Genomic DNA, 16,119 nt, shown 5'->3' with positions numbered 1-16,119 from the left:
AACGTTTCATCGTATGTTGTCTGCCCAACATTAAGGATTTAAAAACGTTTACACATCAAAACAGACTGCACCGATGGGTCATCGAGGGCATACGTCCTACGTCCTTCAAATCCCCTGTGTCTCTTTTAGAATTTTGTCAGTCTTATTTCACTGAATTCTGCCTTTTTAAAATGATATAACCATGTTCTTTTTCAGAACTATTGCTAACCCCGGTCGATTGTGGGACAACACAGTATAAACGGCCAACACCCAATGAAAACACTGGCATCCAACCAATCAAGGAGCTCCTGCAGTTCTACCCGGGTCTTTGATTGGACAAAGACTCACCTACTGAAGAACACAACTTCCTGAACCAACCAACTGCATTCACCTTAGTGTGACTTAGGTCCTCCCCATACACACACACACACACACACACACACACACACACACACACACACACACACACACACACACACACAAAAAAACACACAATATTCGATAAACTGAAATGATCAACACCAACCATACCGACCACTTATCGCAGGCATTTTGCTGATATCGTTCATTACAATAAGTAGCCTATACTAGAGAAATGTGAAGTATGAAATACAGTACCAGTTAAAAGTTTGGACACACCTACTCATTCCAGGGTTTTTGTTTATTTTTACTATATTCTACATTGTAAAATAATAGTGAAGACATCAAAACTAGGCAACGGGTGGCTACTTTGAAGAATCTCAAATAAATAAAATATTTAGTTTTGTTTAACACTTTTTTTTGGTTACTACATGATTCCATATGTGTTATTTCATAGTTTTGATGTTTTCACTATTATTCTACAATGTAGAAAATAGTAAAAATAAAGAATAACCCTTGAATGAGTAGGTATGTCCAAACCTTTTGCCTGGTGCTGTAGGTTTGCTAATATGGGTTAATGTTAATGGGACAATTGTAGGCTACAACCATCAAACTAGTAGTAGTTTAAAGGATAATAAATTAACTGTGGTAAACTTATCGTTCTATTTATCATTATCGCATCAAGTCAGGCAATTTGTCGCAATATGGATTTTTGTCCATATCGTCCAGCTCACACTGACACTTGCATACACACAAAGAAAATGGATACAGACAAACACACGTATACATACATGCATACACCGACCCATACTCACAGAATATAGACTCAAAACTGATCCTGTCAGCAGGCATCTGGTCAGATGAATGTATTAATTAAGGGATAGAACCCAGACTATGGCTCCCCTCAGAAAATACACTCTTTACTACTCTCTCTCCGGGTCTTTAAAAAATATATATATTTTCTTTGTGCGTTTGTGCTGTATACACATGCACGGGTGTGAGACAAGTGATATATTATAAATAGCTCGAAGAGCATAAACTATACAATTGTGTTTGATTTTGAATGGTTATATTGTAAGCCTAACTAAAGTAGTCTCTTGAAAGGTTTATAAAATAAATGTTTTACAGGTATTTATAGTTTTTAAACTTTAGAAACATTATTTGTATGACACTATAAGAGGGAGGAAATGGTTAAGTGACTTAACAAGTATCCCTTAAAATGTTACCTTATTGTGTCTAATTGAATTCCATATTTTAAGTCCTGTAGTTTTAGATGAAATGTTAAAGTGAATCCCCCTGCTGCGATATGTATGAAGGTGAATGTTCATAGGTTGTGTATATATTGCAGTATAAATTAATGAAATAAGATGTCTGTTTTCTCTCCAGCCTGGTGTTACAAAAAACAACCACTGAAATGTGACAGTCATATCGTTTGTGTTGATTAACTCACAAAGGACAGTTTTTTTTCAGGGTTTCAACTCATTGCATAATGATTTTTCCTTGCACTTCACCTCAACCTCAAAATGAAAGGAATGGACAGGCCTGCCAACAGGCATAACTGAATTCTTTAGGGTGGTCTCTGACTGTTGATTGGGGGTAATGTCTATAGATCACCTGGAAGGTACAAAACAAGTTCTGCTTCAGTCATGTGTAAAATGGACAGGCAATATGTATTTTTCACGCCATATTCCTGTACTACTCCAGTTTAGTTATAGTCTGTAAGCACATAGCAAATATGAGATCTCACAGAACTTATAATTTAAAAAAAGAATAATATATAATTTAGCTTTTTTTTTGAATTATGAAAATTCCAAATTGTCTGCAAATGCTGAAATGAAGTTGGCCTCACATAATCAAGTGTTTGTGAAAATGTGTGGCCAGAAAATATCTATTTTGTAGGTTTGCACTGGTTATTATGATATCTCTTTGACGATGCAAAGGATATTTCTTATTTTTGTGATGGCCAATTTCTCCCAATTCATGTTACATTTTCCTAAACAAGGCATTTTTTAAGAGTTGAGCAAATTTTGAAGATTAGGATGCTCTGATGCAAATTAAGTCACAAAAAAAGGAAAGATTTTTTTTTGTCATAGAATGGATGTACTGCTCTCATTGCAAATCCAAAGATTTTACTATACAACCTTTAAAATAAACGTAAGCCATGAAGTGTTACTGTGTTAACAGCCTTTTGTAAGGTATGCATCTTGGCAATCACGACGACAAGTTTTAAGGAAAGAGTGTGCATACGAATATTCAATTCACTCACAAGGTTTGGTTGAATTGAATTACCTTTTTCTTCTCTGATTCTGACTGATCAATATTTTTTTTTCTTAATTTATAGTTTGCTATTTGATCAATTGGTAAATATTACATGCAAGTACCTTAACATGCTAAAGACCTAGCATAATGCCTTAGACCTGTTTTTCTGTATTGTGTATTACTGTGAAGTTGACAGTTGTATCATATATGTATAGTGAGATGACAATACTGAAGTGTGCATCGTCACTCAATGGCCATATCTGAAATGACACCCTATATAGGATGCCATTTCAGATGCAACCATTGTACTTGTGCTATGGTTAGACTACTACACCCCTGGCTTATTTGGTTGGTTTTCACAGATCTTTTTTTCTCTCCCACATTTTTATTTGTGATCAGTTGTGGGTTGTATTATTTGTACAGTTGTTTCATATTGACTGTCTTTTAAGATGAGTATGTAAACAACGAAATGGTAAATCAAAGCAATATTGTAAAACAAGAGTTTTCGTGTAGAAAGCTCATTGTTACGGTTCAGAAATGTATTTTTGCAGGTGTGATGTTCATACTAAATAGCACTATGTTCACCTGCATCGATGTTCATCCACTGTGGGCATTTTATGCAAAATTAATTTACACCTTATGCAAGCTGTTGACTAATATTGCTTTTGCCAATGCTGCTTGCTAATTTATGATTTATGGCATTGTAAATAAATTATTTTTATTATGTTGATTGAAGTGTAATTACTGATTGACTTGGTCTTCAATTTTTGTCTCTATCCCATAAGGTTGACAGAATATTATGTAATGTAATCAGTTAGCCACACTTTAGTAACAACTGTTACATGTATTACAACAGGGTATCTGTGTACCTTGACTTTCCACATTTTGTTACAGCCTGAATTTAAGATGGATTAAAAATATTGTCACAGGCCTACACACAATAATACCCCATAATGTCAAAGTGGAGTTATGTTTTTAGAAATTTTTACAAAGTTAAAATGAAAAGCTGAAATGTGTACTAAGTATTCCACCCCTTCAGTTGTCAAGCCTAAATAAGTTCAGGAGTAAAAATGTGCTTGACAAGTCATAGAAGTTGCATGGATTCACTGTGTGCAAAAAGAGTTTACCATGATTTTTGAATGACTACATCTCTACCCACACATAATTATCTGTAAGGTCCCTCAGTCGAGCAGTGAATTTCAACCACAAAGGCCAGGGATATTTCCTACCTATTGTTAGATTTTAAAAATTACAACAACAAAAAAGCAGACATTGAATATTCCTTTGAGCATGGTGAAGTTATTAATTACACTTTCGATGGTGTATCAATACATCCAGTCACTACAAAGATAGTGTCCTTCCTAACTCAGTTACTGAAGAGGAAGGGAACCGCTCACGGATTTCACCATGAAGCCAATGGTGACTTTAAAAACAGAATTTAATGGCTGTGATAGGACAAAACTGAGGATGGATCAACAACATTGTAGTTACATCACAATACTAACCTAAATGACAGAGTGAAAAGGAAGCATGTACAGAACAAAACTATTCCAAAACATGCATCCTGTTTGCAATAAGGCCACCGGCAGACCATTAAGAGCTGCATGGTCAAACTGCTAAAAATGTGGCAAAGAAATGCACATGAATGCCTGAATACAACACATTATGTTTGGGACAAATCCAACAACATATCACTGAGTACCACTCTTCATATTTTCAAACATGGTGGTGGCTACATCATGTTAAGGGTATGCTGTCATTTTACTAGAAAATAGTAAAAATAATGATAAACCCTGTAACGAGTAGGTGTGCAAACTTGATGTACTGTAATTACTAATACATTTGGAAAAATGTCTAAAAACATTTTTCACTTTGTCATTATGGGGTACTGTGTGTAGATGGGTGAGAGGAATTACATATATTTCATCCATTTTGAATTCAGGCTGTAACAACAAAATGTGGAATAATTCAAGGGGTATGAATACATTCTGAAGGCACTGTATGAACATCACCTGGTTGGGCCATCCTGTGTTCTTCCCCTTGTCAGCAGAGGGCATAATTGTCCAGCAGATAATTTTATTTTACCGAACACACAGAAAATACATACCATCCAATAAAGCTGATAAATGCGACTATATCAGTATTTTAAAAAATAGTATGAAGTGAAGTTTCATTTTTCCGAATGCAACGAAGTCATAGACACGCATGATTGAACTGACGATATTATATCACTGGCATTGCATTTGCCAGATGCAGAAGCAAACTGCGACTGGCAACTGATCACAAGTCTGCATTGACCATTAACAGCTGCATGGTCAAGTACTGGGCTTTGTACAATAACCTGATTCTTGATCTGTTTTTAGCAGCAACTTCGCCCCCAAGCATTAGCATCACTTCATATGGCCACAGATAGAACAATGAGTTATACAAATATTTGATATGGCCACACGACACTTCCGCCCCAGTAAAATCGAACCAGTGAGGGGCCTCGGAAGCTACAGAGGCTAGTACTACCCGGGTCGTGGTAAACAACTTCATTCTCTTCAGTGAGTAGGTGAATGAGTGAGTCAGAATGTAAAGCTACAGACAGGGATGACGATATCTTTGTCTGGTGCAATTTGATAACGGCCGTAAAATGGGTTTTAAATGGGACCTTTAAATGAAGAATCAAGGGCCCTGCTATTGCTTAAAATCGTCAGGTTTGTTAGCGATTGTATTTTCATTAACAGCTATTATTAGCTAGCTACAAGCCTGCCACCAGCAGATCAACAGCAGCCGCTCGCCAGAGCTAGCCGCAGTGTTTACTAGGCGACTGTAGACAACGTTAGCTAGCTACTTATTTATGCCTTTTTTTTATGTAGGGGCTGTATTGAAAACTGGTCGACGTCGGTAAATGCTAGATGGCCATTCAACGGTGTTTTTAGTAGCATGTGAGTTTTTTTTTTGTTGAATGTCGAGACCGGTTTAATTTGTTCGTTTTCATGTCTAACGTTAACATTAGATGCCTAGCTACTCAAAACATACAGATTATGTTATGACAATGACAGCTACCCTTAGGTGGTACTGGGGAGGTGAAAACACTCAATATGTCTGAAATGTATTACTTTCTTCTTTTTGTAAAGGGGATTCCAGGGGGAGCATGTCAACTCTGCCGTGTCATCGACCCAAGTCTATTTTCTTTCTGCTTGACTCAAAACACCAACATCCTCTACCGCCTCAGCTAACGCTAGTGATGGTGAGCATCTGCAGCGGTTAAAGGCATGACAGACAATCTACGACACCAGAGGCCTCGAGCTCTAGAATCAGATGCTGGCAGAGCACAAGGGTTCGCGAGATAAACATAGAGGCAGTGCAAAGATAAGCCAACGCAGAAGCCATTATCCCTTATTTTCCTCACTTTTATTGGGCCTGGCTTGCAGCCCGAAGCTATTTTTTACTGGATGAAATGTGTATATTATAGTGTAAGTGGTGTCAGCTATTGAACGCAGTGACTGGACTTTTAAACCTACTCTTGTGAATTCAGCCAGCTCATCAACAAAACACAATGGCATCTGATGACCACAAGGAGACAGAGAATGACCTGTCAGAACCCCTTCAAGCGGATGATGAGTTATTGAGTCAGTATGAGGAGGAGGACCCTGCTAGCACTAACTTCAAATCCAAAAGTTTACCTGCTCTGAATGACTCAGGCCAGCAAAGCAAGTCCTTGTTGGCCAAGTCTATGCAGCAGCAGGTGTCAATAACTGAGGAAAAGTGCGCTGAATTAATCCAACTCCCACAGAGGATCAACCTGAACCAACCTCTACCTGAATCCTCCACTAGGACTAATGTTAACTATTCCCCTTCCAGTTCTAGTGTGGTGGGGATGAGTAGTTCATTTAACACCGAGACACAGGTGAGCAAGCCCAGGAGTAAAAACCCAACGAGGCAAGGCTTCCTCACCTCGAGGTTACACCTGATGCGTTTACCCACTAGGAAATACATTAATGCAATTCTCGAAGACTCTCGCTGTTTTTTATTTTGCATGTGCTACCTGACATTCATCCAGTCACTGATGGTGTCTGGCTACCTTAGCAGTGTCATCACCACCATAGAGAAGAGGTACAGCCTCCGGAGCTCTGAGTCCGGCCTGCTCGTCAGCTGCTTTGACATAGGCAGTTTGCTGGTGGTGGTCTTCATCAGTTACTTCGGAGGCCGAGGGCAGAGGCCCAGATGGTTGGCCGTGGGTGCAGTGTTTATAGCCGTCGGAGCAGCACTCTTCTCCTTGCCTCACTTCATCTCCCCTCCGTACCAAATCCTGGAGGTGAACTCGTCCCGGGGCAACGAGGGCCTGTGTATGAACAACAACGGCAGTGGCAAGGACTTCCTGGATGTGTCTTGTCCCAGAGACCAGGAGGGAAATGAGCACAACCTGTACGTGGCCCTGTTCATCATTGCACAGATCCTGGTAGGCATGGGGTCGACGCCCATCTACACCCTGGGACCCACCTACCTGGACGACAACGTCAAGAAGGAGAATGCCTCTCTTTATCTAGGTAAGACGTGAGTGTGTGTGTGAGATGGGGTGTGAAAGGTCCGAAAGACTACACAGCGCACCGGTAATAAACTAGGAGATAAAGGAGGAAGGCAACTCAGCTAGCCACCTCTGTGCCAGATTTACTGACTAGGCCTACTGTTTGGTTTCAGATGGAATTTCTCCTGCCTTTCCACCTGCCTCTGCCTATACACAAGGCCTTACAATACATTATGACATTGGCTACTTAAACTTTGACTTCAGTTATTCAATCAATCCTTGTCCCTAGATCTTTCTCTCCAGTGGTCTGAAACAAGGTAAACCTAATTAAGGCCTAAACACTGAAAATAAAGAATAGCTAGGATACAGCCTTGTATTCTGTGGTGGCCCATGTGGCTGCCTGGTGCCTGCCTCCGGTACACTCAGAGAAAATAAACTCCACAAAATAATTAGCTCCCGTTTGTGTCCCAAATGGCACCCTACTCCCTATATAGTGCACTACTTTTGACTAGAACCCTCTAAAGAAAGCCTTTGACACAGCCCAAAGTCAGTCCCCTTTCTTCTCCTAGATCCAGTCTAACGGTGTTCTTGTGGAAGGCTGGCTCACAAAGGACTGAGCAACTTTGATCATGCGGTCACTTGGTGCCAGCTGTACAATGGCTGGATACACACTGGCAAAGATGTGACAGAACTTGGCCCATCATTACCTGTCTGGCTAGCTGGAACACGAGGGCTGTGAAGGAGGACAGACTTTGGTCAATAGTAGTGCACTATATAGGGAATAAGGTGCCATTTGGGATGTAGGCTAGAGTGGACAACACTAATGGTCCTTGACAGATCTCTATTCAGTCTGATAGAGCCACAGACAGACAGTTACTCTGAGGACAGGACATAACTCTTAGGTAATGGAGCAAATGTTTATTTGTTGTATGTTATTCTCATGAGTTCCAGGAAGAGGGATTTATAGGCTTTGGAAATTAGAGAATGAACCTATAGTTAGTCCAGAAAAGGCTAGATAACCAGATGTTCTTTTACATATTAAGAGGGTTCTTAGTGGCTTTTAATCTAAGATTATACATACTACTGTGTATATAATCTCAAAACAGTGTGAGATTTTGTTGCTACTAGGTTTATTAGGTCAGGTTGTCATGAGTGTGCCCATGCTTGACCAACACAATACAACATAATTATTCTCTTGGACTCCGTAGGCGAGCAAGTAAACTCCCACTGGAGAATAAAATTGATGACCTACGATTTTAAGATTATCCTACCAACGGGACATTAAAAACTGTAATTTCTTGTGTTTCACCGAGACGTGGCTGAGCGATGATACGGATAATATAGAGCTGGCGGGATTTTCCATGCACCGGCAGAACAGAGAAGCTACGTCTGGTAAGACGAGGGGTGGGGGTGTGTGTCCATTTGTAAAAAACAGCTGGTGCGCGATGTCTAATATTAAGGAAGTCTCGAGGTATTGCTCGCCTGAGGTAGAGTACCTTATGGTATGCTGTAGACCACACTATCTGCCAAGAGAGTTCTCATCTATAATATTCATAGGCTTCGATTTACCACCACAGAACGAAGCTGGCACTAAGACCACTCTCAACCAACTCTATAAGGCCATAAGCAAAGAAAATGCTCACCCAGAAGTGGCGCTCCTAGTGGCCGGGGATTTTAATGCAGGCAAACTTAAATCAGTTTTACCAAATTTTTACCAGCATGTTACATGCGCAACCAGAGGGGAAAAAGCCCTAGACCACCTTTACTCCACACACAGAGATGCATACAATGCTCTCCCCTGCCTTCCATTTGGCTAATCTGACCATAATTCTATCCTCCTGATTCCTGCTTACAAGCAACAACTAAAGCTGGAAGTACCAGTGACTCGCTCAATGCGGAAGTGGTCAGATGACACGGATGCTACACTACAGGACTGTTTTGCTCGCATAGACTGGAATATGTTTCAGGATTCGTCCAATGGCATTGAGGAGTACAACACCTCAGTCATCGCCTTCATCAATAACTTAATTGACGAAGTCGTCCCCACAGTGACCGTACGTACATATCCCAACCAGAAGCCATGAATTACAGGCAACATCCGCATCGAGCTAAAGGCTAGAGCTGCCGCTTTCAAGGAGTGGGAGACTAATCCGGACACTTAAAAGACATCCCGCTATGCCCTCAGATGAACAATCAAACAAGCAAAGCGTCAATACAGGATTAAGATTGAATCCTACTACATCAGCTCTGACGTTCGTCGGATGTGGCAGGACTTGAAAACTATTACGGACTACAAAGGGAAACCCAGACGCGAGCTGCCCAGTGATGCAAGCCTACCAGATGAGCTAAATGCCTTTTTATGCTCGCTTCGAGGCAAGAAACACTGAAGCATGCAGGAGAGCACCAGCTGTTCCGGATGACTGTGTGATAATGCTCTCGGTAGCCGATGTGAACAAAACCTTTAAACAGGTCAACATTCACAAAGCAGCTGGGCCAGACGGATTACCAGGACGTGTACTCAAAGCATGCGCGCACCAACTGTCAAGTGTCTTCACTGACATTTTCAACCTCTCCCTGACCAAGTCTGTAATACCTACATGTTTCAAGCAGACCACCATAGTCCCTGTGCCCAAAGAAGCGAAGGTAGGTGGTGCACTTCACAAAATAGATGGCATCATGAGGGAGGAAAAATATGTGGATATATTGAAGCAACATCTCAAGACATCAGTCAGGAAGTTGAAGCTTGGTCGCAAATGGGTCTTCCAAATGGACAATGACCCCAAGCATACTTCCAAAGTTGTGGCAAAATGGCTTAAGGGACAACACAGTCAAGGTATTGGAGTGGCCATCACAAAGCCCTGACCTCAATCCTACAGGAAATTTGTGGGCAGAACTGAAAAAGTGTGTGCAACCAAGGAGGCCTACAAACCTGACTCAGTTACAGTAGCTCTGTCAGGAGGAATGGGCCAAAATTCACCCAACTTATTGTGGGAAGCTTGTGGAAGGCTACCCTACACGGTTGACCCAAGTTAAACAATTTAAAGGCAGTGCTAGCAAATACTAATTGAGTGTATGTAAACTTCTGACCCACTGGGAATGTGATTAAAGAAATAAAAGCTGAAATAAATAATTCTCTCTACTATTATTCTGACATTTCATATTCTTAAAATAAAGTGGTGATCCTAACTGACCTAAAACAGGGATTTTTACTAGGATTAAATGTTAGGAATTGTGAAAAACTGAGTTTAAATGTATTTGGCTAAGGTGTATGTAGACTTCCGACTTCAACTGTAAATCCTACTTCAACGTAAAAGATCCGCTGTTAAATTTGACTGTATACCGGTATTATAAACCACACTGCCTGTGATATTGCAAAACTTGAAATACATATAGCCTATCTATTTACTAGGCTACTAGGTCCAATTAAATTAGAAATGCGCATGATAATTTGTTGTATGTAATGGTTATGAAAATAAAATAAATAGGTTAAAGACTGTCTAATTATAAGATGAATTACAAGATAAAAAAAATCTAAAACAAGAATGGTTGCTTTCTTGTTCATTTGTTTTCCCGTTTTTAGTTAATAAGCTTTTCATCATATCCCCCATTTGCACAAAATACTTACTTGCAGATAATAATTTAACCACTAGATGTGCGTACACATTGTCTAAAGTCTGCGGGGAGGGGATTCTCACGTCAAGTCATTTTTAATAAAACATTTTGTGTGAAAACTGGCGCATGCACATTTTAGGGTATATTTTGTGCATATGCAGTTTATAAATGAGGCCCCATGACCCTGGTCAAAAGTAGTGCACTATGTAGGGAATAGGGTGCCATTTGGGATACATCCCATCATCATTGTCTGGCTCTTGTGGAAATGCAGTCCTCATAAATTGTTGAATGAATTGAATGTGAAATGCTCCTGTTGGTTTCTACATGATGCAATTGCCCTGTAATAAAAACAGGGTGACGTAACCATTGAGTTAGAAAAATAATGGTTACATTTTTAAGCTTCTCTTTGGAGGCACAAATGCTTTTTGTGTGTGTGTGACTGTGGAGCAATAAAGTTGACAGGTGACCCCGTTCCCCAACTGCTCTTCTGTCAGTCTCCTAGACCAAGGCAGATTCAGAGACATGTACAGGTTTTGAACTGGTTGTCCTGTACGGATAGTGTGGTTCATTTGAATGGGGAACAAAGTGGTGAACTACCCATTCAGTCAGAGTCCATTATTATCTTTAATACATTGCTTAATTACATACAGTATATTCTTAAGGAGCTGTTCTGTGTCTCTACAGCCCTGAGTACATGAGCTCAGACGGGTGAAATTAGGTGTTTTACTGTTAGTGTCCGCGTCCTGTACTCATAAAGGAGATTGGTGCAAGCGTAACGGGCCGGATGTTACAGAAAAATGATGCGAGCCTCAGCCTGGCAGCTGGATCAATTGGAACCCTGTGACCTTGCGGGAGGGAGGGAGACAGGCGGCACAGGGTCAGGCACAATGAAATGTGGGATGACTGCATCGTCATGGCAACCTGCTGACACTGCACTGTCATCTTACACCTTTCCAACAAATCTGCTTTATTTCCCATAGATAGCCCCCCAGATCCCAGCCCCAACTGAAACAGAACTGCCTGTATGACCTAATGTAGAGGACACCAACTGAAAACAAAAACAGCAAACCAAATATATACATTGCATTTAGAAATTATTCACACCCATTGACTGTTTCCAAATTTTGTTGGGCTACAAATTGGGATTAAAATTGATGTCTTATTTTTCTCAACGATTTCCACAAAATATTCTGTAATGTCAAAGTGGATTTAAGATGAATGAAAAGTATTCAACCCCCTGAGTCAATACATGTTACAATTGCCTTCGGCAGCCATTATGGCTGTGAGTCTTTCTGGGTAAGTCTCTAAGAGCTTTGCACACCTGGATTGTTCAATATTTGCCCATTATTCTTTTTTAAACTCTCCAAGCTCTGTCAAGTTGGTTATTGATCATTGCTAGACAGCCATTTTCAAGTCTTGCAATAGATTATCAAGCCGATCTCCGGCAACTGAGTTAGGAAGGACACCTGTATCTTTGTAGTCACTGGGTATATTTATACACAATCCAAAGTGTAATTAATTACTTCACCATGCTCAAAGGGATATTCAGTGTTTTATTTATTTTTTATTTATACCCATTTAAAAATAATTGCTGTTCTTTGCGAGGCATTGGAAAAACTCCCTGGTCTTTGGTTGAATCTGTGTTTGAAATTCACTGCTCGACTGAGGTGCCTTACACATAATTGTATGTGTGGGGTACAGAGATGAGGTAATCATTCAAAAATCATGTTAAACACTATTATTGCACACAGAATGAGTCCATGCAACTTATTATGGAACTTCTTAAGCACATTTTTACTCCTGAATGTATTTATGCTTACCATAACCAAAGGGTTAAATACTTATTGACTCAAGACATTTCAGCTTTTAATTTGTAATGAATTTGTAAATAAACATAATTCCGCTTTGACATTATGGGTTATTGCGTGTATGTCAGTGACCCCCAAAATATATTTGATATTCAAGCTATAGCACAACAAAATATGGAAAAAGTCAAGGGGTGTACATACTTTCTGTAGGCACTGTAGGTTGGGGGAAAAGTTGACGCAAAAGATTGAATTCAACAAACGTTCTGCTGACACGTCCACGACAATTTGCCATTGTTTTGTCTTTCAGAAACTGACACAATCCTTTTCCAGATAAAGCACAAATTACTGCTAAAGATTAGAACGGTAGCTTAAGTAAAATATGGGTAGGCTACGGTATTGCTGTGCGATAGGATCGTGACATCATTGCCTATTTAATCTCAGGGTCTATACCAAGGCAGGACATATGAACCCAATAATCTATAGATAAACTTAATAATGAACAACAATTTGTCTTTTGCATGCCAAACCACACGGAAAAGACGCCGTTAAAATATGCGCACAAGATTAGAGAGCATCAATTCACATACACTGCGTAGCGTATGCCAATTTATATTGTCATGATGTTAGCAATGTAGCCCTTGTGAATTATTGTTGTGTGTTTCTTTTGACTCACCTTATATGTCCTATGGGAGGCACCGTACCTGTTTTCTGTTATGAGTGTGAGGCGAGTTGTAGCTAATACACCCGAGCAGTTTATAAAGAATTCAGCTAGTCTCGTTATTTCTATGCTGAGCAAAAATATAAATGCAACTTGTAAAGTGTTGGTCCTAATTTTTCATGAGCTGAAATAAAAGATCCTAGAAATGTGCCATAGTCACAAAAAGTGTATTTCTCTAAAATGTTGTGCACACATTTGTTTACATCCCTGTTAGTGAGCATTTCTCATTTGCCAAGATAATCCATACACCTGACAGGTGTGGCATATCAATAAGCTAATTAAACAGCATGGTCGTTACACAGATGCACCTTGTGCTGGGGACAATAAAAGGCCACTAAAATGTGTGGTTTTGTCACGCAACACAATGCAACAAATGTCTCAAGTTTTGAGGGAGCATACAATTGGCATGCTGACTACAGGAATGTCCACCAGAGCTGTATTTGAATGTTCATTTCTCTACCATAAGCCGCCTCCATTTTAGAGAATTTGGCAGTATGTCCAACCGGCCTCACAACCGAAGACCACTGGGAGTATTTCTGTCGTAATTAAGCTCTTTTGTGGGGAATAACTCATTCTGATTGGCAGGGCCAGGCTCCCCAGTGGGTGGTCCTATGGCCTCCCAGGCCCACCGATGGCTGCGCCCCTGCCCAGTCATGCGAAATACATAGATTAGAGCCTAATGAATTTATTTAAATTGACTGATTTCCTTATATGAACTGTAACACAGTAAAATCTTTGAAATTGTTCCATGTTGCGTTTATATTCTTGTTCAGTATACGTAACAGTTTTCTCTCTTGAAGGGAGTTCCTCGAGTTTCCCAGCTGCCTAGGCTATATGCCTGTGCTCGAAATCAACAACGGTAGGCATAAAGTTATTGTTTTCAAATACTGTATGTATTATTGGCACTGGCAGCTAAACTTATCAACACTAAATCGACCCTTTTAACTATACAAAACAATGCACAAACAGTCTATTTTCTGGCAGTTTATCCGCTCACTTTACAGGCATGACGCTGTTGACGGCATTGACGCTCGCGACCCATCTGTTTTTTGCCATTCACTACCGTGCATTCTAATTCCAGCGTGTACACGCTCGTTTGCGTTTCATTTGATTTGGCCTTAATGCCAATAGTTCCAAATTATACAGCAAATAAAGGTTTATAAATCAATGTGTTTATCTTTCTTCAGAAATGGTACACAACAGTTATAAATGAGGCGCCTGTTCATTAGGCATCATTTCCATTGAGGATTTCCCCCAGTGTTTTACCCAAAAGGATGACTTTTCTGTTTCCATCTTCGTGTGCTGGCACCCGTGTCTCACTGGGCCATGACTCCCGTGGACCTGCTCTCACTTTAATACCTTCTCACAAAGCATCAGTCTTGAATGATGCAGAGGTTGTTAATTCTGCTCGCCACAAGCCTTTAGTGTCACACTCCTGATGGAAACACAATAACACTATAGATCACAGTAACATAAAACACTGGTGTTGGGGTGAGCATGGAGAAGGGTGGGAATAGGGTGGCGTTTTGGGGCCCACGCTCCTGCTGCTGTGTGTCTGCATCGGAACCTGTTCCATAACGGGTGCAGCCACCAAAAATAGTACTCTGCTCAAATAAGAGATTAGGCCTGCAACTTGGCCTCCAGGCCTTGGACAGGAACCCATGTCCACACAATCAGATGGGGCTCACAACTTCCTGTGTTTTGCTGCCACACTGAGTCAGGAGGAAGACTGGTTGGTGCATGATGTGATGACATACAGTATTAAGCCGTTTTGTGTCATGTGGGTGTGAACTGCTGGATGATACAGAAAGGGAAGGCCTAGCCTGTGTCTAGAAATGGCACCATATTCCCTAGATAGTGAAGGTTCAAAAGTAGTGCGCTACATAGGGAATGGGGTGCCATTTGGGACGCAGCCCTATCAACTTCTGGCTGAGGTGTTTGAGGATATCATGTTCATAGTAGCATTTGCACCATTAGATAAATGACGTTGCCCCCAATTGGATTCCGGTCAAAAGTAGTGAACTATATAGGGAATATGGTGCCATTTGGGATGCATCCATACTCTTTATTCTCCGTTCTCTTAGTATTCCAACTCTTCTTATCCATTCTCAACATGTACATTTGTCCTTATGCCTCACGTCATGTCTTTCTTTCTCTCTGCAGCTGTCATGTACGTGATGGGAGCCCTGGGTCCGGCTGCTGGGTACCTGATGGGAGGAGTTCTCATCGGCTTCTACGTCGACCCCAAGACTTTCGTCAACATCGATCAGAGTGACCCTCGCTTCATTGGCAACTGGTAATGTTCCAGACTTTTCACTGAATATGTTAAATGATGCGATTGAATAGAAATGTTACAGAGGCGCATGCGCGTACCGATAGGACGCATGGGGAGAGAGTAGCTCAGTTTTGTATCAACAAGACTGTGGTTATATAAAGAAACCAGACATCACGTAAGCCTTTAAAATCCATATATCAAAATCACCATGTAACCGGGAGAGAATGGAGCGGTCAGTTATTTCCAACGGCGAACCAATCTGTGGCTAAAGCAACACTGCAACTAAAACCCAACAAGCCACGGCTTCCCTTTAGGGCCGTCTCTACCCCCCAAAAAATCTTGGTCAACCGAGAATAGCCTGTTCTTTCGACCAATCGAATAGTCAATTTTTAAACATATATTTTTCTACATGTAGACACACCCTGTGTCTATGTGTTTAAAAAAAATCAACTATATGCACTGAGCTTGTCTGATGCTTTATGAGCACTGTTTGATAAAATAATTAAGACACACAAATGACTAGGGGGAGTCCGCCCGCAATTGATTTGGGTTCAGACTTGCTGTGGTAAAAAATAAACACAGCATGTGTGCGTTG

General features: G+C 40.6%; 2 protein-coding genes across 15 annotated transcripts in view; both read left to right on the top strand.

The window, feature by feature from the left end:
• The window catches only part of LOC139550835 (nuclear receptor coactivator 2-like), a 70,836-nt gene extending 67,508 nt beyond the window's left edge, over window positions 1-3,328 (top strand). For all 10 annotated transcript variants that reach the window (XM_071362031.1, XM_071362030.1, XM_071362027.1 and 7 more), the window contains one exon: window positions 196-3,328. In XM_071362031.1, the coding sequence (XP_071218132.1) occupies window positions 196-207 (12 nt within the window). In that variant the 3' untranslated portion in view covers window positions 208-3,328. The remainder of the gene's footprint in view (window positions 1-195) is intronic.
• Window positions 3,329-5,047: 1,719 nt separating this feature from the next.
• Window positions 5,048-16,119, top strand: part of LOC139550834 (solute carrier organic anion transporter family member 5A1-like) — a 28,718-nt gene continuing 17,646 nt past the window's right edge. For 2 of the 5 annotated variants that reach the window (XM_071362016.1, XM_071362021.1), the window contains exons 1-3: window positions 5,151-5,297; window positions 5,721-7,133; window positions 15,413-15,545. In XM_071362016.1, the coding sequence (XP_071218117.1) occupies window positions 6,143-7,133; window positions 15,413-15,545 (1,124 nt within the window). In that variant the 5' untranslated portion in view covers window positions 5,151-5,297; window positions 5,721-6,142. The other 3 variants (XM_071362019.1, XM_071362017.1, XM_071362020.1) reach the window with 3 other exon arrangements.

The sequence above is a fragment of the Salvelinus alpinus genome, chromosome 23 (assembly GCF_045679555.1).
Source record: "Salvelinus alpinus chromosome 23, SLU_Salpinus.1, whole genome shotgun sequence".
Lineage (NCBI taxonomy): Eukaryota > Metazoa > Chordata > Actinopteri > Salmoniformes > Salmonidae > Salvelinus > Salvelinus alpinus.
The sequence above is the reverse complement of the archived record's forward strand: the minus strand, read 5'-3'. Positions and strand labels throughout refer to the sequence as shown.